General features: G+C 48.7%; 3 protein-coding genes across 4 annotated transcripts; 1 reads left to right on the plus strand and 2 right to left on the minus strand.

Annotated features, from left to right (window-relative positions):
• Window positions 1-168: 168 nt before the first annotated feature.
• nipsnap3a (nipsnap homolog 3A (C. elegans)) lies at window positions 169-2,239 on the minus strand. The gene is made up of 6 exons (XM_058649463.1): window positions 2,045-2,239; window positions 1,465-1,672; window positions 1,006-1,167; window positions 714-863; window positions 482-568; window positions 169-331 (listed from the first exon to the last, which is right to left on the minus strand). Exons 1-6 carry the CDS (start codon window positions 2,102-2,104, stop codon window positions 255-257), a joined length of 744 nt encoding a protein of 247 aa, XP_058505446.1. The 5' UTR covers window positions 2,105-2,239; the 3' UTR covers window positions 169-254.
• Window positions 2,240-2,381: 142 nt separating this feature from the next.
• Window positions 2,382-5,599, plus strand: noa1 (nitric oxide associated 1). Its single transcript, XM_058649462.1, has 9 exons — window positions 2,382-2,698; window positions 2,778-3,737; window positions 3,826-3,990; window positions 4,210-4,329; window positions 4,399-4,481; window positions 4,573-4,704; window positions 4,823-4,939; window positions 5,038-5,155; window positions 5,238-5,599. Exons 1-9 carry the CDS (start codon window positions 2,497-2,499, stop codon window positions 5,453-5,455), a joined length of 2,115 nt encoding a protein of 704 aa, XP_058505445.1. The 5' UTR covers window positions 2,382-2,496; the 3' UTR covers window positions 5,456-5,599.
• A 180-nt stretch (window positions 5,600-5,779) lies between these two features.
• rest (RE1-silencing transcription factor) lies at window positions 5,780-13,729 on the minus strand. 2 transcript variants are annotated; one of them, XM_058649461.1, is made up of 6 exons: window positions 13,571-13,729; window positions 10,119-10,385; window positions 9,526-10,044; window positions 9,274-9,434; window positions 9,108-9,191; window positions 5,780-7,962 (listed from the first exon to the last, which is right to left on the minus strand). In XM_058649461.1, the coding sequence occupies exons 2-6, from the start codon at window positions 10,355-10,357 to the stop codon at window positions 6,341-6,343; spliced, it is 2,625 nt and encodes an 874-aa protein (XP_058505444.1). In that variant the 5' UTR covers window positions 10,358-10,385; window positions 13,571-13,729; the 3' UTR covers window positions 5,780-6,340. The 2 variants fall into 2 exon arrangements, with proteins under 2 accessions (XP_058505444.1, XP_058505443.1); XM_058649460.1 differs by lacking the exon at window positions 13,571-13,729 and adding an exon at window positions 13,309-13,475.
• Between the last annotated feature and the right edge of the window lie 6,793 nt (window positions 13,730-20,522).

The raw sequence follows: 20,522 nt of genomic DNA on the forward strand, positions 1-20,522 counted from the left end.
TAACAGACACTACACACTTCCCTTCTGATCCTTCACAATAAGAGACACTACACACCACACACTTCCGCTCTGACCCTTCAAAATAAAAGACACTACACACTTCCGCTCTGATCCTTCACAATAAGAGACACATCACACACACACAATAATGACACAAACACACACACATTTGCTTCTCGTCACGTCTAACTTTTATTATTCTGTTAAGTAATCAAGCCCCGCCCCGTTGGTTGAGTGTTGCCATGGAGATGGAGTTACTTCATGGGAGAGAAAGGACATGAGTACAAAAGTTTGTTCTTCTGAGAGTTAAGATGGACGACGCTGTCTCTGACTGAGAGAGAGGGACAGACAGAGAGACAATAATGAAATATGTGTTAACAATATGAGACAGAAGTTTGTAAATCACACACACACACACACAGAGTGTCTGAACCTCACATAAGAAACCTGAACTATGCCTTTAACAAACATGTTTATTTACCTGCAGACACAACACGTGCATCATTGTGAGCTCTGTGACGACGCTCAGCACGATCATCTGCACTCTGGAACCACCAGAGGGCGTGCACTGACACACACACACACACACGCACACGCACACAGACACACAGAGACAGACACACGCAAACACACACACACACACACACACAGAGGAGGAGTTAGTTGAATGTGTGACGTGTTGTTGTTGTTGTGTTGTTGTTGTTGTTGTTTACCTCTGTTCAGCGGTCCAACTTCACTGTGGAAGGCGCCCAACAGCTTTCCGTACCCAGGTGCATCATGGGAAGTCAGAGACGCCTGGAAGGATTTGCCCCAAACAGCCGGCCCACCAGGACGCATCTGATAGGTCACCAGCTCATACACACCTGAAACACACAGGGCGGGGCTTACAGTCCTCCTGTGTTATCGACATGAGGAGGCGGGGCTTACCGTCCTCCTGTGTTACCGACATGAGGAGGCGGGGCTTACCGTCCTCCTGTGTTACCGACATGAGGAGGCGGGGCTTACCGTTATCCTGTGGCGCCCTCTGCAGGTTGCTCCAGGGAACCAGGTAGGTGACCTCATTTTCCTGACTTGTCATCATGGGCGTGGCCTTGGAGATGTATTCTGAGATCCATGTGTCGTCCTGAGCCAGCGCCGCCCGCACTGCCGCCCGCTGGGCGTAGCTCTCTGAGGTCAGAGGTCACATGACAAAGAAGGAGGAGGAGCTTCAACATTTGAATGGTGAAGAGACACGATGATGAATTATCAAAGAATTGTGCGACACAGCATCCGTGGCTCGGAGATGAAAGGTTTTACAGACCCGCCCACTTTATGAAAGACACACAAGTGAACATCTTTGTGACGCACTGACACAAGCAGTGACACAATGGAAACTCTGGATTGTCTCTGGATTGTTACATTGATGTTCTTCATCCCTGATCAAGCTGCCTCATCATTTTGACATGAACATGAATTAAACCTCACCGTACTCCCATATATGGAAAACCTGGTTCAAGCCTCCATACTCAACACTCCAGTACCCAATCAGCTGTGAGTGGGAGGTGCGCAGGTGGATCTTCTCATTGGTCAGTTTGAGGAAGGAGGCGTTCTGGTCTGGGCGGAGACAGTAGGTGCGGAACTCGTAGAAGGTTTTGTGTTCCCGCTGTGGACCAGTGGACAGACGCACACACGGCTGCAGAGAGGAGACAACAGGACAGACGTCTCACTCTGACAAGAAAATTGACTTTCTATTCAAACTAGAAAGAAAAAAAGAAAGGAAAAGAATAACAACAACAACAACAAACTAACAACACACTAACACAAACACACTAACAACAATAAACTAACACAAACACACTAACAACAACATACTAACACAAACACACTAACAACAACAACATCTGTGTGTGTGTGTGTGTGTGTGTGTGTGAGTGACCTCAGGTTCACTAAGGTCGGTCCAAGACAATGAGGACATTTGTCTGCTCCTCACGTTCTCACGTTTCAATGGTTTAAGATGTGCGTGTGGGTATGTGTGTGTGTGTGCGCGCGCGCGCGCGTGTCTCACCTGTGCAGCACGCGCAGCTCCTCCTCCTCTCTTCAGAAAAAAGCTCGTGAGTCTTAACATGACAAAACTGAACTGACAGAGAATTCGAGATTTCAGACGAAGCCGGAAATGATGTACCGGAAACGCTTCTCTGTGAACACCGCCTCCTCATGACGTTTGTTTGTCTGAAACTTTAGTAATCTGTGTTTTAGCCGAACAATCGATCAACAAACCAACATTATTAATCTCTGACGTCATCGTCTTATCGATCACGACAAAATAAAAGATTATGTGTTCCTTTTTTCAACAGACGACGAATTTGACGTCACTTCCGTCCAGGAAGTCGCGCTCTCTCTCTCTCTCTCTCTCTCACTCACTCACTCACACACGCACACACACACACACATACACACACAGAGGCAGAGCTGCGGGCGCGTGTTTAAGCTTCACAGTGAACTGTTTGGACCCGAACCATGGCTCACGTGTCTCAGCTTTTCCGAGTGTCTCGTGTGTGGCTCCACCCCCTCTGTCGGTTCTCCGCTGCGGTACCGGCCGCGTGTCCGGGTCCGGGTCCCGATCTGAGCCGGCGGGTGAGCAGCAGACACGGAGGAAGAATTCGGAGCTGCACCGTAGACCCGAACCTGGAGGAAGAGTTTGTGTTCGTGGACGTGACAGGTGAGACTGTTCACTTCCTGTTTACACATGTGACCTCAGTGACACAGCACTGACGATGTCTGTCACCTCTGACCTTCAGCTCCAGAGGTCGACCCAGGTCAGAAAGAGAAAGACCTGCTGCACCAGCTGAGCCTGGCTTCTTCTGCTCTGCCCCTGGCTCCGCCCCTTGCCTCTGCCCCCCACAAACAGCTGAGGTCTCTGGAGCAACAGCTGCAGGTGTTGAGGGGCGGGGACATGAAGGAGGTGGAGCCCGAGGCTCTGATCCAGTTCCAAGACGTGGACTTTCCACTCGACGAAAACCTTGTGGCTTCAAAAACCAAGAAGATGAAGAAGAAGAGGGCGGAGCCTAAAGGCATGCACAAAATCTTCGGGACACCCGACGCGGACGAGCCCGTCAGCGACACCTGCTGCTCGGGCTGCGGTGCTGTTCTGCACTGCACGGCGCTCCACGCCCCCGGGTACATGCCCAGCGAGAAATACAAGGCGCTGCTGCGTGAGGGGCGACTGGGCGGAGCCACCTGCCAGCGCTGCCACCTGCTCACCCACCACCAGAAGGCGCTCCACCTGCAGGTGTCCAGAGACGAATACCGCACTGTGGTGCAGAAGCTCCGCCCCCACCGAGCGCTGGTTCTTCTCGTCGTTGACCTTCTCGACCTCCCGGACTCCATCGTCCCCGACCTGCCGCAGCTGATCGGCGCCAATAAACACGTGGTCGTCCTCGGCAACAAGATCGACCTTCTGCCCGGAGACTCGCCCGGGTTCCTGCGGCGGATCAAGGGTCAGCTGGCAGTTTACTGTCAGGAGGCGGGCTTCGGGAGCCAGGTCACCGACATCCACCTCATCAGCGCCAAGACGGGCTACGGCGTGGAGGCGCTGGTCTCCGCCCTGCAGCGCTCCTGGAAGTACAAAGGCGACGTTTACCTGGTGGGCGTGGCCAACGCGGGCAAGTCCACACTCTTCAACACGCTGCTCATGTCCGATCTGTGCAGGTCCAACGCCGAGGACGCCGTCCACAAGGCCACCATCTCGCCATGGCCCGGTGAGACCACGCCCACTGTCACCATGTCATTGACGAGGTGTGATGATGTCACTGATGAGGTGTGATGATGTCATCGTGTGTTTTTCAGGAACCACTCTGAACTTGCTCAAGTTTCCCATCGCTAACCCGACGGCGTACAAAATGTTCCGCCGCCAGCAACGGCTGAGGGAGGAGGCCACGCCCACAGACGACCAGCTGTCACATGACAAGAGGTGGAGACTGCAAGAGTTCAGGAGGCAGGGCTATTTTGTGGGTAAGTGGGGGGAGGGGGGCGTTGCTATGGTTATCCAATCCAACTTTATTTGTAAAGCATTTTTAAAAAATCACAGAGAACACAGAGAGTGTGTGTTTGTTTAACTGTGTGTGTGTGTTTGTGTGTGTGTTTGTTTAACTGTGTGTGTGTGTGTTTGTTTAACTGTGTGTCTGTGTGTGTTTGTGTGTGTGTGTGTGTGTGTTTGTGTGTTTTCTGGAGGTCGTGTGGGTCAAACGTTCCGTGCAGACGTCAGATCCACCGCCGGTGAGATCCAGTTTGATCCGGATCGTCTGGCGTTTGGCGAGGATGAAGATGATGATGATGATAAGGCGTCGACAGGTGAGGTCACAGGTGCGGCGTCTCTCTCTCTGATTGGCTGACCTCTGACTGTGACCTTTGACCTCTCAGGTGTCAGCCAGGCTTCGACCTTGAACGATGTGAAGGACGCTCACTGGTTGTACGACACGCCGGGCATCATGAAGGAGGACGATGTGAGACCTGTTGACTCCGCCCCCTTACGTGTCATGAGAGTAGGAGGAGGAGCCAGAATAATCTCTCTCTCTCTCTGTGTCTGTCGCCCAGATCCTGGACCTGCTGACAGAACAGGAAGTGAGGTCAGTGGTTCCTGCTCGCGCCATCGTCCCGCGCACCTTCGTCATGAAGCCCGGGAGCTCGCTGTTCGTGGGGGGCGTGGCCAGGATCGACTTCATACAGGTGACACTAACGGATTGATCGAATATATTGATGACGAATATATTGATGATTGATGATTGATTGATTGACGCTTGATTTATTGATGATTGATGATTGATGATTGATGATTGATTGTCAGGGCCTGAAGTCGTGCTGGTTCTCTGTCATGGCGTCCAGTCTCGTCCCCGTTCACGTCACCAGTCTGGACAAAGCCGACAGTCTTTATGAGAAACACGCGGGACACGACCTGCTGCAGGTGAGTCACATGGTCTCAGTGGTCACATGGTCTCACATGTATGGTTGTATGAGATCAGTTCCTGAATCTAAACTTGTCTTTAATGTGTGTGTGTGTAGGTTCCTATGGGAGGGTCAGAGCGCATGAAGCAGTTTCCAGCGTTGGTTCCTCAGGATGTGAGGTTGAAGGGGCGTGGCTACCTGGAGGCAGCTGCTGACATCACACTGTCGTCTGCAGGTCACTGATGATTAGACTGTGATGGTGATTAAACGGAAGGTGCTGGAAAATGATTTGTCTCTCTCTGTCCTCGTGTCTCCAGGCTGGGTGTCTGTGACGGCGGTGGACGGAGACGAGGTCTTGCTGCAGGTCCGTGGTCCGGCGGGGACAGGTTTTGGCGTGCGGACGCCGCCGCTGCTTCCTCACATCGTGACTCTCAAAGGAAAACGCGTGAGGAAGTCGAGCGCCTACAAACCCATGAAGACGCCGCCGCTGGTGGACGTGGGTCTGTCCACCCAGAGACTGAACAACAAGAAGTGATGTCATCAGACATAATAATCCACTGTTACCATGGTAACATGTTGCTCCTGTACAGCAGCGTGTGTCAGCAGGGGTCAGAGTTCACTCATGTAAAAGTTTTTGTTTTGATATAAAAAAATAAAACCGATAAAAACGTTTATATAATGTTTTATTATTATTATAAATATGTTTAGTGTCAGAGGAAAGACACGCCCACTGCAGCCAAACATGGTCTAGTTTGAATGATGCACTTTTTAAACTGCTGATTCATTTGTTCATTTTCAGTTCAAATCACTGTGAAAACTCGTTTCCATGGAAACCAGTGTAAATAAATTAACAACAGCAGCAAATCAAACATCTTTATTTAAAAAAATAAACAGGAAGTTAGTTGAAGCTCATTACAAAATAAAAGCTTTGACGTCTTTTGACCTTTATTTTGAAGATCTGCTCACAAATGTCCAGCTTTGACTTTGGTCAAAATAAAACGACAGGATGGTCACATGACCATCGAAGACTCCACCCACTGCCAATCAATAATCAATAATGGACCGACATGAAGAATACGGGGTCATGTCTCTCCTTCCTGGACACGCGTGTCACGTGATGACCGAACGTCACGTGACGACCGTTTATTGCACAAACAGAAACATGACTCGTCTGTTTTGACTCTGAGGGGGCGGGGCTAAAGTAACACAGACGTTAATGATTGTCAAAGGCACTGACGGTTTTCAAAATAAAATACACAACATAGTTCTACTCGATTCCATAATAACAAAAACAAACAGGAAGTGAGGACAGAAAAAAAGTGATGTGAATTTTGACCTGTGGAGGGTAGCACACGTGGCAACGTGTCTTTTATTCTGACAGCGCCCCCTGGTGGAACCTTCTGGTTTCAGACAGTTTGAATCAGAAACTTGTTTCCGTGGAAACGGGCGTTGCCTCCTGACCTTCAGAGGCGTGGTCCATGTAGTAGACGTTGACAAGGTGGCGGTTCAGGTGGCGGCGGTAATCCACCTCCACGGGAAACGTGCGGTCACAGAAGATGCACAGGTGACTCTTGAGCTCCGTGGGCGTGGGGATCTCGTCCGTGGGCGTCTCGGGGTCGTTGGACGACTTCCCCGACCGGACGCCGTTGAGCCCGGAGTCGTCGCTGCCCTCGGAGGCGCTGTCGCTGATGTCACTTCCTCCCTCGTGGCTGCTGTGAATCCCCTCGTCGTCCTCGGGCTCCGAGGGTTTGACTCTCTGGCTCGGGAGCAGCAGAGAGGGCGGGGACGAGGGTTTGAGGAAGGCGGGGGCAGCAGAGCTGCAGGTGGGCGGAGCATCAGTCTTCTCAGAGGGTTTGTCTGTCTGCAGGTGCTCAGGAGTGGGCGTGTCTGTGTCTGTCTTGTTGGACGTCCTGGTGGACTTGTTTTTCGTGGTTGTCCCGGTGGACTTGTGCTGTGTTGGACTGAGACCTACAGCTGAAGCAGGTTTTGGCTGCACCTTCTCTGTGGTGCTGGCAGTTTTCAGTCTTCTGGTCTTGGCCGGTGTCTCAGGTGAGGTCTTGGTGGACAGATCTAGTGCCTCCACTGTTTTCCTCTTCACCGCCTTTGGTTTGACCTTCTTGTCCTTCTGAATCTTCTCATGTGGTTTGGTTTGAGACTCTTGGACAGGTTCTAGAGTTTTCTCGCACTTCTTTGATCCACTCTTCCTGGTCTTGTTCAGACTTTTGTTGTCGTTCTTCTGTTCTTCTTTTTGCTTCTCTGGCTTGGACTTGTCTTCCTCCTTCTTCTGCCTCGGGGTTCTTTCGTCCTTGGGTCTTTGTTGGTCCGGTTTCTCAGACTCTGTGTGGTCTTCCTCAGCTTGGTCGTGGACACTCGGCAGCTTCTTCACTCTCCTCTTGACAACAGCAGTGGTTTCTGTGTGGGTTTCTTTGGCAGGGGCGGAGCTTGCAGTGGGCGTGATCTCTGTCTTCTTCAGTCTGGTTGAGATCTTCTTCTCTGGCTCCACCTTGTCCTTTGTCTTCACGACTTTCTCGGAGGATTTCCCTGCAGCCTTGTCCGGCGTGTCGCTGGACCTGCTGCTCTTTCTGACGGACAGATTGATGGGACTCGTGTCCACGGTCGTCTCCTCGTCCTCTTCGTTGCCGTCGTCCACGTCAAAGTCCTCGTCGACGCTGGATGAATTGTCTAACTTGCTTCCTCTGGTGACGGCGTTTTCCTCAGCGCCATCGGAACAAGGTTTCTTGACACGCAGTTTGACTTTGGAGACGTCCAGAGAGACGCTGCAGCCCGAGTGCCTGGACTTGATGTGGTACTGCAGGTTGCACTTCTTGGAGGCGGCGTACTTGCAGAGCGGACAGAGGAACTGACGTGGTTTCAGGTGGAGTTCCACATGCTTCTTGAAGTTGCTGCGGTCTGCGGTCTTGTAGTCACAGTAGGGACAGGACAGAGGTTTGGGACCGTTGTGGACCTGCCGGACGTGGCGGGTCACCTCGTGCTGATTGGCTGCCAGGTAGTTACAGCTCTCACACTTGAACGGACGCTCGCCTGCAGAAGAGGAGGAGATGTTATGATGAGGCAGCAGCAGCGGCAGCAGCAGCAGCAGCAGCAGCATAAACACAGGTAAGACATTCATGCAGCAGCTATTGTTCATTCTGTATCAATCAGCACAGGCAGAACAGTTCTTTGATCCAGATGTTTGAAACATCTGTGACGTTAGTGTGCACACATATGTACTGTATGTGTATATATATATATATATATGTATATGTATATATATATATATATATATATATATACACACACACGTGTGTGTATATATCCATGTTAGCCATCTTCGCTAACAGTTAACAGGACCAAGTGTCACTGGTGGACACATGACAAAGACTCAGGGAAACTGGGGTTGGGAAAAAGACTTCCTCTGTTCTAGTAAAACTAAATTTTAGATTCACTGTTGGAGCCTGAGAGACTGAACATGCAAGAGACACAACAACAACACAACAACACAAACAGCAGCAGAGGCAGTGACAGTGTGGTTTTACCATGTTAATCCTCTGCTTCAGTGACAGCAGCAGCAACAACAACAACAACAACAACACCTGTGTTAATAAACATCAATAATATTCAATCACATTCTTCTGCTGTGAACATTGATCATTGTCAGACAGTGATGTCGCCATGACGACGCAAAACTGAAACTCTGCTCTTCACTCTTTCAACATTTAAACTCGGGATCGACGCTGATTTTCACCATTTGCCTTTTTTTTTTTTTTTTAGATCAATTTAAAAGTGGGTTCTTTTGGCTCTGATGCAGAATAGCTCCACCCACAGCAGCGTCTGATTGGTTCCATGCAGACAGAGCCATAGCAGGAGTGACTGACAGCCAACCACGAGAGAGGAGGAGCTCCGGAGAGCAGATCTGTGTTTAATAAACATCCCAGTTCTCTACAGCAGCTCTGCTCATCATCTGGGATACTGTATAATCTATAATATTATCTATAATATAATCTATGATCTATAATCTAATCTATATTAAAGCCATAACAACATCAACAACATTACATTAAAAAACCAATGAGGCAGAATTAACAATCATTTCAGTGCATCTCTAATTATTATGAAATCATACAATCAGATATTATTATTGATGAATAAATGTGATCCAGCAGGTGGCAGCACTGCGACAGCCTCACCTGAGTGCGTCCTCATGTGTCGGGTCAGGTGTGTCTTCTGTGCGCTGGAATAGTTGCAGTAAGGACACTGGAAGGGACGCACACCTGGACAACAGCACAGGTGACAGGTTAGGTTAGTGCTGACCGGACCATGTGGGCGGGGCTGTGGGCGGGGCTGTGGACGTACCTGTGTGCGTGTGAATGTGCTGGATGTAGTTGCTCTTCCTGTCAGAGAAGTAAGAGCACTGGCTGCAGGTGTGCAGTTTACTGGGGAAGTGGTTCCTCAGGTGTTTCCTCCAGTGATACTGACTCACTGTGGTGTACGGACACAACGTGCACTTAAACACTCTGCAGACAGGGGGCGACAGAGACACACGGGTTATTGTCCTGACTGGGGTGTGACGTCGTCACACGTCGTCATGACGACGGTGGGCGTTACCTGTGGTCCTCCCCCTCTTTGCTGTGGTGCTTCAGGTGAGCGATGTAATGGTCGTATCTGTTGGTGTTGTACCCGCACCGCTCACACCGGATCACGCCTTTGATGTCCACCGCCGTCGCCGGCCCCGCCTCACCTCCTGAAGGGGGCTGGGCCTCAGGTGTCTCCCCCTCCTTGCTCCCAGTCTTGCTCCGCCCCTCCACCCGGTTCACCACCATCATCTTGCTGACACTGTGGCTGCCGAGGTGTTCCACAAAGTCGCGCTCGCACTGCGCCTGGAAGTGACACGGTTTACAGTGGAACGGCTTCTTCTTCTTCACGTCGTCTTTACGCTTGACGACCTGCTGCTCAGGTGTGGAGGGGCGGGGCTGACAGGGGGGCAGGTCTTCAACTCTGTCACCTTTGTTCTTCTCAACATCTCCCAAATCATTTGGACCGACGACCTCAGCGCCGACGGGACGAGGAGACTCGGGATAATCGACGATACAAACCTCCACGTTGTTCTGGTCGTCATAGCTGTACCTGCACAAGTGACACACGGGTCAGTTGACGTCTGTCCTCAGAGACAGACAAAGGAAGCAGGTGGACACACTCACCTGATGACGCTCTCGTCCTCACTGTCTGAGTAACTGCATCCCACCGTCTTCAGCTCCATCATCTCCTTCTCGTCGGCTGTGCTGCCGTCGCCGCCGCCGCCCTCGCCCACCGCTGTCACCGCCGCCACGTTAGCCAGCATCAGCAGCTGAGGGGCGGGGGGCGTGTTCTTGGACATGTCACTGAGACTGTGACTGTCCTCCATAAGAGACATCTCATCTGAAAACGTCTGTGCGGCCATGTTCAGCTCGTCACCGGCACACGGACACCTGCGAACGATGAGGTCAAAGGTCAGAGACAGCAGCTCGCCAACATACGGCCACATCTGGGGAGCCTGCATCTGTCCAGACGTTTAAGGACCTGTGATTTATAATAGTCTCATTTTTAAGTGTATGACAAACTGACACATGTGCTGCCAGCGCCCCCTGCCGCTGCAACCGCCACAACACATTTAACCACTCACTGTTAGACGTTTGTAAACCACTCACTCTCCCACACCAAAGTCCACGGCGAAAACCTCACACACACACACACACACACACACAGGGCTGCTGCTCCTCTGCTGCCTCCTGTGGTCACTTTGTGTCACTGAGGTCAATCTGAACGCTGGCTTTCAAACAGTGAAGTGACAAAATCAGACATTTGAATTTAGTAATGGAGGCAGCAGTGAGTGAGTGTGTGTGTGTGTTCAGTCTCACAACTTGTCCTCAGATATGTCTTTCACACGTCATTTCTCTAAGACAGTAAGTGAAGCTCCGCCTCCTCTAAAATGTTCTGTGTTGATTTTACATTTCAACACTAAACATGGTTCAGAACCAGCTGTTTATCAGGTGACTCTCGTAGCACTCCGTAATTAAAATCAGCTCAGCTTTAACTGTTCCACGTCACATTCCGACTCCACAATCAGTGATAGAACCTGGTTCCTGCTGTTTTTCTTCTCCGTCAGTGATAGGACCTGGTTTCTGCTGTTTTTCTTCTCCATCAGTGATAGAACCTGGTTCCTGCTGTTTTTCTTCTCCATCAGTGATAGAACCTGGTTCCTGCAGTTTTTCTTCTTCTTCATCATCAGTGATAGAACCTGGTTCCTGCTGTTTTTCCTCTCCATCAGTGATAGAACCTGGTTTCTGCTGTTTTTCTTCTCCATCAGTGATATAACCTGGTTCCTGCTGTTTTTCTTCTCCATCAGTGATAGAACCTGGTTTCTGCTGTTTTTCTTCTCCATCAGTGATAGAACCTGGTTCCTGCAGTTTTTCTTCTTCTTCATCATCAGTGATAGAACCTGGTTCCTGCAGTTTTTCTTCTTCTTCATCATCAGTGATAGAACCTGGTTCCTGCTGTTTTTCTTCTCCATCAGTGATAGAACCTGGTTTCTGCTGTTTTTCTTCTCCGTCAGTGATAGAACCTGGTTTCTGCTGTTTTTCTTCTCCGTCAGTGATAGAACCTGGTTCCTGCTGTTTTTCTTCTCCATCAGTAATAGAACCTGGTTCCTGCTGTTTTTCTTCTCCGTCAGTGATAGAACCTGGTTCCTGCTGTTTTTCTTCTCCGTCAGTAATAGAACCTGGTTTCTGCTGTTTTTCTTCTCCGTCAGTGATAGAACCTGGTTCCTGCTGTTTTTCTTCTCCATCAGTGATAGAACCTGGTTCCTGCTGTTTTTCTTCTCCATCAGTGATAGAACCTGGTTCCTGCTGTTTTTCTTCTTCTTCATCATCAGTGATAGAACCTGGTTCCTGCTGTTTTTCTTCTCCATCAGTGATAGAACCTGGTTCCTGCTGTTTTTCTTCTTCTTCATCAGTGATAGAACCTGGTTTCTGCTGTTTTTCTTCTCCATCAGTGATAGAACCTGGTTCCTGCTGTTTTTCTTCTTCTTCATCAGTGATAGAACCTGGTTTCTGCTGTTCTTCTTCTCCATCAGTGATAGAACCTGGTTCCTGCTGTTTTTCTTCTTCTTCATCAGTGACAGAACCTGGTTTCAGCACTTCAGAGAGGGGGCGTGTCTCCTGTTGGTTTCAGGTTGGAACACAAAAAAGTAAACGACGACTTACAGACGAAAGCTGCCTGGACGCTGATGTAACACCTGTGAACAAACTCCTCCTACTTTTGCCGTGGACGAGATAAGGATTAAAGTGGGCATATTATACCCTATTTCCCCAAGTTAAACTAGTTCCCTGGTGTCCTAATGAACATGTCTGTGACATGCGTTGGTCAAAATACCATAAGGATGAAGCACCATAGCAGTTCAATAACCCTGCTAAACCCGCCCCTTTCAGAACACTCGGTTTTGTGCCTGGTCCCTTTATATACAAATGAGCTAAGGTGGAGCTCTCGAGGTAAACTTACTGGTGGGTGGTAACATTCGCGGTGAAATGCGCATGCTGCCGTCATAAGCGCGGGGAATTCAACATGGCGTGTTTTATCTCCTATACTTACACTAAGGGGGACCACGAAAACATGACGGAGTATTCTTTTTCCACACTTTGGCGACTGGTAGGGCCTCCAGAGTCCCAAATATAAGTATTGAAATGGTTAAAAAGTTGATTTTGCATAATATGTCCCCTTTAAAGTGAGCATTTATTGTGATATGATATTTCTATGATGTTGTCATTAAAGCATCATTTTGAACGTGTCAAGAAAAGTTTGTGTACACATATTCAGTGGGATGTAATCATGGCTGAGAGGATTATTGGGTTCACTGAATAATAATCGATGACTAAATCAAACATCGACTGTTTGGATCAGAGTCAAATTTCACTCAGTCACTCAAAATGAGTGCGTCCGCCATTTTGAAACAGCACCACAGCTCCGTCGACAGCGACACAACTTTCGACTTTGTTTAGAAGACGTGAACATGAACGACGCTGCTGCCGGTGAACACGTTATTATTCACGTCATCATAACTCACTGACTCTAATCCACAGCATTAACGTGCACATGTCGTAAAAACTTGACTGGAGTTTGATTAGAGGAAGCGGGAAGTGATTTCACCTGGAGACGAAGCTCACATTAAAAACCCAGTGACGCCGTGGTTTTAAAGCACTTTGTGGACAGTGTGAACCACTTTAAAACACTTTTAAAACACGTTTAAAACACTTTAAAACACTTTTAAAACACGTTTAAAACACTTTAAAACACTTTAAAACACTTTGTGGCGACTGAGCAGTTGTTTCCGTGTTTGAATAAACTTTGTTCGCTCACTTTCCCGCTGCTCCGTCAGCTCCACCGTTAAAAACCATGTTTTCTGGCGGAGGTTTGGTGCACTTTGAGGCCGTGGAGGAGGAGACAGAGGCGGCTGCAGTGTGTGAGTGTTAGCCATGGTCCTGATCAGCCCCGGACAGCGCCTCCCTCCCTCCTTCTTCTCCACCTCACCGCCTCCATTTTACTTTTACTGCCCTAAACTTCAGCCCCAGCCCCGCGTCCCTGCCCCGCCGCTGTGCCCCGCTCTGCCCCGCTCACTCACCGACTCCTCCGTCACTCACTCTCGCGGGGTTCCGTCAGCGTTTGTCCGCCGCAGACTTAGTTTTTCCTCGACGATCGTGAAACGCGGGGAAAAGTGGACACGACAAGTTTCCTCACATTCCTCCACAGCAGCGGCGGGGGCGTGGCGTACTGCCGTGACGTCAGCGTGTGGCTCAGTCAGGGATCAGGAAGTGTAGTTTTTGTCCTCAGAGATGTTTGTTATGATGTTCAATAAGAACAAGTTATTATTTTATGACAAATGGATCAACAATGGCATTATATTCACGAGGGTTATTGTACAGTTACCTTTACTACAGTTATTACACAGTTATTATATAGTTATTATTCAAGTCATGTCAATTTGATCTCATCACCTACTGTACATGATCTCAGGTCTGTACATAGACAACATCAAGGAGAGCAGAGAAACACAACAGTCACACAATGAGCCAACACTAGGCATCAGTGACACAACCACACTCACACGTGTGCAGCATCTGCCTCCACCGGTTGGGGTGAAAGGAAAAATGATGGACAGAGGAGAGGAGGGGGACAGAAGAGAGAGAGAGAGAGAGAGAGAGAGACCAGGAGCAGATACCAAAACCAGACTGACTTCAGCCAGACATCAGGACCAGAGGAGGGGAACAAAACCAGACCGACTTCAGCCAGACATCAGGACCAGAGGAGGGGAACAAAACCAGACCGACTTCAGCCAGACATCAGGACCGGAGGAGGGGAACAAAACCAGACCGACTTCAGCCAGACATCGGGACCGGAGGAGGGGAACAAAACCAGACCGACTTCAGCCAGACATCGGGACCGGAGGAGGGGAACAAAACCAGACCGACTTCAGCCAGACATCGGGACCGGAGGAGGGGAACAAAACCAGACCGACTTCAGCCAGACATCGGGACCGGAGGAGGGGAACAAAACCAGACCGACTTCAGCCAGACATCGGGACCGGAGGAGGGGAACAAAACCAGACCGACTTCAGCCAGACATCAGGACCAGAGGAGGGGAACAAAACCAGACCGACTTCAGCCAGACATCAGGACCGGAGGAGGGGAACAAAACCAGACCGACTTCAGCCAGACATCGGGACCGGAGGAGGGGAACAAAACCAGACCGACTTCAGCCAGACATCGGGACCGGAGGAGGGGAACAAAACCAGACCGACTTCAGCCAGACATCGGGACCGGAGGAGGGGAACAAAACCAGACCGACTTCAGCCAGACATCAGGACCGGAGGAGGGGAACAAAACCAGACCGACTTCAGCCAGACATCGGGACCGGAGGAGGGGAACAAAACCAGACCGACTTCAGCCAGACATCGGGACCGGAGGAGGGGAACAAAACCAGACCGACTTCAGCCGGACATCGGGACCAGAGGAGGGGAACAAAACCAGACCGACTTCAGCCGGACATCGGGACCAGAGGAGGGGAACAAAACCAGACCGACTTCAGCCGGACATCGGGACAGGAGGAGGGGAACAAAACCAGACCGACTTCAGCCAGACATCGGGACCGGAGGAGGGGAACAAAACCAGACCGACTTCAGCCAGACATCGGGACCGGAGGAGGGGAACAAAACCAGACCGACTTCAGCCAGACATCGGGACCGGAGGAGGGGAACAAAACCAGACCGACTTCAGCCAGACATCGGGACCGGAGGAGGGGAACAAAACCAGACCGACTTCAGCCAGACATCGGGACCGGAGGAGGGGAACAAAACCAGACCGACTTCAGCCAGACATCGGGACCGGAGGAGGGGAACAAAACCAGACCGACTTCAGCCAGACATCGGGACCGGAGGAGGGGAACAAAACCAGACCGACTTCAGCCAGACATCGGGACCGGAGGAGGGGAACAAAACCAGACCGACTTCAGCCGGACATCGGGACCAGAGGAGGGGAACAAAACCAGACCGACTTCAGCCGGACATCGGGACCAGAGGAGGGGAACAAAACCAGACCGACTTCAGCCGGACATCGGGACAGGAGGAGGGGAACAAAACCAGACCGACTTCAGCCAGACATCGGGACCGGAGGAGGGGAACAAAACCAGACCGACTTCAGCCAGACATCGGGACCGGAGGAGGGGAACAAAACCAGACCGACTTCAGCCAGACATCAGGACCGGAGGAGGGGAACAAAACCAGACCGACTTCAGCCAGACATCGGGACCGGAGGAGGGGAACAAAACCAGACCGACTTCAGCCAGACATCGGGACCGGAGGAGGGGAACAAAACCAGACCGACTTCAGCCGGACATCGGGACCAGAGGAGGGGAACAAAACCAGACCGACTTCAGCCGGACATCGGGACCAGAGGAGGGGAACAAAACCAGACCGACTTCAGCCGGACATCGGGACAGGAGGAGGGGAACAAAACCAGACCGACTTCAGCCAGACATCGGGACCGGAGGAGGGGAACAAAACCAGACCGACTTCAGCCAGACATCGGGACCGGAGGAGGGGAACAAAACCAGACCGACTTCAGCCAGACATCGGGACCGGAGGAGGGGAACAAAACCAGACCGACTTCAGCCAGACATCGGGACCGGAGGAGGGGAACAAAACCAGACCGACTTCAGCCAGACATCGGGACCGGAGGAGGGGAACAAAACCAGACCGACTTCAGCCAGACATCGGGACCGGAGGAGGGGAACAAAACCAGACCGACTTCAGCCAGACATCGGGACCGGAGGAGGGGAACAAAACCAGACCGACTTCAGCCAGACATCGGGACCGGAGGAGGGGAACAAAACCAGACCGACTTCAGCCAGACATCGGGACCGGAGGAGGGGAACAAAACCAGACCGACTTCAGCCAGACATCGGGACCGGAGGAGGGGAACAAAACCAGACCGACTTCAGCCAGACATCAGGACCGGAGGAGGGGAACAAAACCAGACCGACTTCAGCCGGACATCGGGACAGGAGGAGGGGAACAAAACCAGACCGACTTCAGCCAGACATCGGGACCGGAGGAGGGGAACAAAACCAGACCGACTTCAGCCAGACATCGGGACCGGAGGAGGGGAACAAAACCAGACAAACCACCATTCACACATGTTGGTACAGTCTACTTTGGACCTTTTTTGGTAAAAAGAGGATACAGAGTACTTTCCACATGCCTGACAACGACAGCCGTGCACATTGAATGTGCTGGACACTGATTCATGTCTGAACACCATCAGGAGGTTTATGTGCAGGAGAGGTCAGGGGTCAGCGGGACCAATGTCGTTGCTGCAGACCGAGAGCTTCTTGGCGCCGTTCAGCAGATACAAGGCACACTGTGTCAAAGGGAAGTGGATCTTTAATCCTCCAGCAGGCTCACACTTTGGCGGTGAAAGGCAGATTCAGTTCTCTAAGCTCTAATAAGAGAGCAGACTGTTGATGATGAATCTCTGCTCACTCATCAACGACCTTGAAGCTTTGACCCGGAATCACCTTTGCTATTAAAAAGGAGCCACTGCTGCCGCCAGGATTGTTTGAGAGAGACAACTTGAATTCACGCAGAAGATGGAAGCAGGTGCAGAACCTGTGAATACATGAATATCTGCCCTCGTCCAGGAGGGGAGGGAGAGCCTCAGCTGTCAATCTATTATAAAAAAGAATACATTTAATATTTGTCACCTGGTATCTATTACAAATCCCTTTTCCATACGAATCCAGTAATCCAAAAATATTATAAATATATAATAATCTGCATGTCCCGTTCCAATCCAGGAGGAGACGCGTCGTGAGACAGCAAAAACAGAATGATGTGGTAATACCTCACAAACATGCACAGAATGTATCCAAAATAAAACACCGGATTATGTCTGAGATATATTCTCTAACGTCGCAGATTAGTTCTAAAACAAACAGTACGCCTGACTCACAGCAGAGGGCGCTGTGAGCCTTTTTGATTCATAATAATCTGCTAAATCACAACAGACGATTACATTTCCGAGATAAAAAAAAGGTGTGTGACCTGTTAATGACAGGGTGAGGCAGGAAATACCGTGCCACACTGATAGGGGGCAGTGCTGAGCCCCATAGACACAATGGGTAACAGAGGGCGGTTACAGAGATATTCTTGGAGAAGGATTAGGCGCATGGATTTACAATCTAAAGGTATTAATAAATATTCTTTTGTTTTTCTTGCTGTCGTGTTGTTGAACAGTATGGAATTGATAAAAGCTTTTAAAACAACTCATTGTTTCAATTAAGGTCAAAATTGAAATATAAGCTTCTATTTTAGGTTCATACTGTATATGTGTACATCTGTACAAACCTGAGCTGTGGCGACAGAGCCGGATTAACTAAATGGACTATACTGGGAAGACTGTATTTTTTGGGCCCCCCTCCATCGATGTTATTTATGAATTGAAATCTGAAACTTACCAAAGTTACTAATAAAAGTGAATTCACATTTTACATAAAGTAGTCTTTGGTTACGAGTTGGTTCTTTGTATGCCAAAATAAGTCATGTGTCGTATATTAAACAGTCTATCAGACTATTTTGTGATTTTATACGTTACTACAAGGCTCTATTAAATGCTATTAAATTATCCTTATCTTATCCATTGTGAGTGTCATTGTTAAGGCAGTAGTACCAGTAAATCACCAATAGGTGTCAGCATTGCGACGTAAACAGAGCAAATAAGATAAATGTTGTAAGCTATTGCATTTAGCAGAAAATCTTAATTAAATGTGTTGATTAAATTGAATAGTTTAATAAGTCATCAAATATACAAAAGCCCAATAACATGTGCAGTAAGAGAAACTGTGCTGTCGTGGTAAAGAGGTTTATTTTCATGGACAAGCATCACCTCTCTGGTATTCAACACTCAGCAGCTCAGCTCCTGGTCTGGACTGTTCAGCAGTTTTCTCGAGAAGGGTCTAGCTGCAGACCCGCAGACCACTCAACCAAACACCCCTTTACTCAACGAAACACCCCTCACACTCAACGAAACACCCCTTTACTCAACGAAACACCCCCTCACACTCAACGAAACACCCCTTTACTCAACGAAACACCCCTTTACTCAACGAAACACCCCCTCACACTCAACGAAACACCCCCTCACACTCAACGAAACACCCCTTTACTCAACGAAACACCCCTTTACTCAACGAAACACCCCCTCACACTCAACGAAACACCCCTTTTCTCAACGAAACACCCCTCACACTCAACGAAACACCCCTTTACTCAACGAAACACCCCTTTACTCAACGAAACACCCCTTTACTCAACGAAACACCCCTTTACTCAACGAAACACCCCCTCACACTCATCGAAACACCCCTTTACTCAACAAAACACCCCTTTACTCAACGAAACACCCCTTTACTCAACGAAACACCCCTCACACTCAACGAAACACCCCTTTACTCAACGAAACACCCCCTCACACTCAACGAAACACCCCTTTACTCAACGAAACACCCCTTTACTCAACGAAACACCCCCTCACACTCAACGAAACACCCCTTTTCTCAACGAAACACCCCTCACACTCAACGAAACACCCCTTTACTCAACGAAACACCCCTTTACTCAACGAAACACCCCCTCACACTCATCGAAACACCCCTTTACTCAACGAAACACCCCTTTACTCAACGAAACACCCCTTTACTCAAACACATTTAGATATTGAACACTGGATGAATCGTCATTATTTGTAACCATTAAATCAATTAAGTGTGGTTTATTAACCAGTAATGTCTGCATGCTGTAACGATAGCGATTGTAACAGCAAGCAAGACGCAGCGATTTTCTCCCTTTTTTTTTCTTTTTTTCCTTTTTTTCTTTTATTTATATGTACAGGTTATAACATTGACAATATAACATTGTCTCATTTTCAACCAAGAAACGTATAAGATAAACTATATGATCTCTACATATTAGTATTTATCTGTTTTTTAATCTTTAAATGACTCACAGCTTTGCTCATTTGAAAACGTGTGACCTCAGTTCTACAATTGTTAAGATAAAAGATGTGATGATGAATAATATTTTTCATGTTTAGAAATAAGAAGTTCTGTTGAATCACAGTCAACAGTGTCATTTGATTTGATTTATTTCAGTTAGCCTGCATATATTTTAGGACAGGGAAAGTCTTACAGGCAAATGCAGTCCAGTTCATTACTACTTGATTCTGGATTAAAAATGTTTCCATGTTAAAAATACAAAATACAATTTTAATTTACTTTTTCTCTTATAGGAAGAAAAGCAACTTTATTGTCATTATACTGGTATTGTACAACGAGATGTCGAGGTCAGATGGAGGGTTGATCAGATAGAGCAACACTACGTTCAGTGAAGGAGCAGACCCTGAGCTGAGAAGATGCGACTCGGACACTTATCAGTGTCTGATCTGCACAAAAAAGGGGAGCTATGCAAAGCTTGTGTCCCATCTGCAGGGACACCAAAGGTCAATGGTGGAGTACGGTAGTAAATCCTAAATTATCAAATATTTTTTCATTTCAACGCTGAAAGGCTTTAATTTCCCCATGAGCCTCATGTATTATTAAATGTGATGTTATTTCTGTTTGTCCTGACCATGGATAACTGTGACCATCAAACTATTCAACTCGTCCATTTGAGTATCAGAAACTCAAAATAAGTAAAGTAAAGTAAACTAATGCTGGAGCCATTTCATCTATGTGTACTGTACTTCATGTGTGTAGAATCTTAAGTCAATGTGTATTTTATTTTCACTCTTGTTGAGAATTTAGGTATTGAGAAAAAGTTTCAAGATTCCTGCATTTTTATAGATGCCCCTGATAATAATGATTGTTCTCAGAAGTAATGTAACAATTAGCCTCTCAGACACGGTTTCAAGAAATATTGTTTTGTGTGTTTCTTGAAACGTCATTCCAGATGCAAAGGGACTTGAAAACCAAGCACCCTGGAAAGAGCCGTCGAGAAGCTCTGTCTCGTCTGTGTAATAAGACTA

This window comes from Solea solea, chromosome 14, assembly GCF_958295425.1.
Source record: "Solea solea chromosome 14, fSolSol10.1, whole genome shotgun sequence".
NCBI lineage: Eukaryota > Metazoa > Chordata > Actinopteri > Pleuronectiformes > Soleidae > Solea > Solea solea.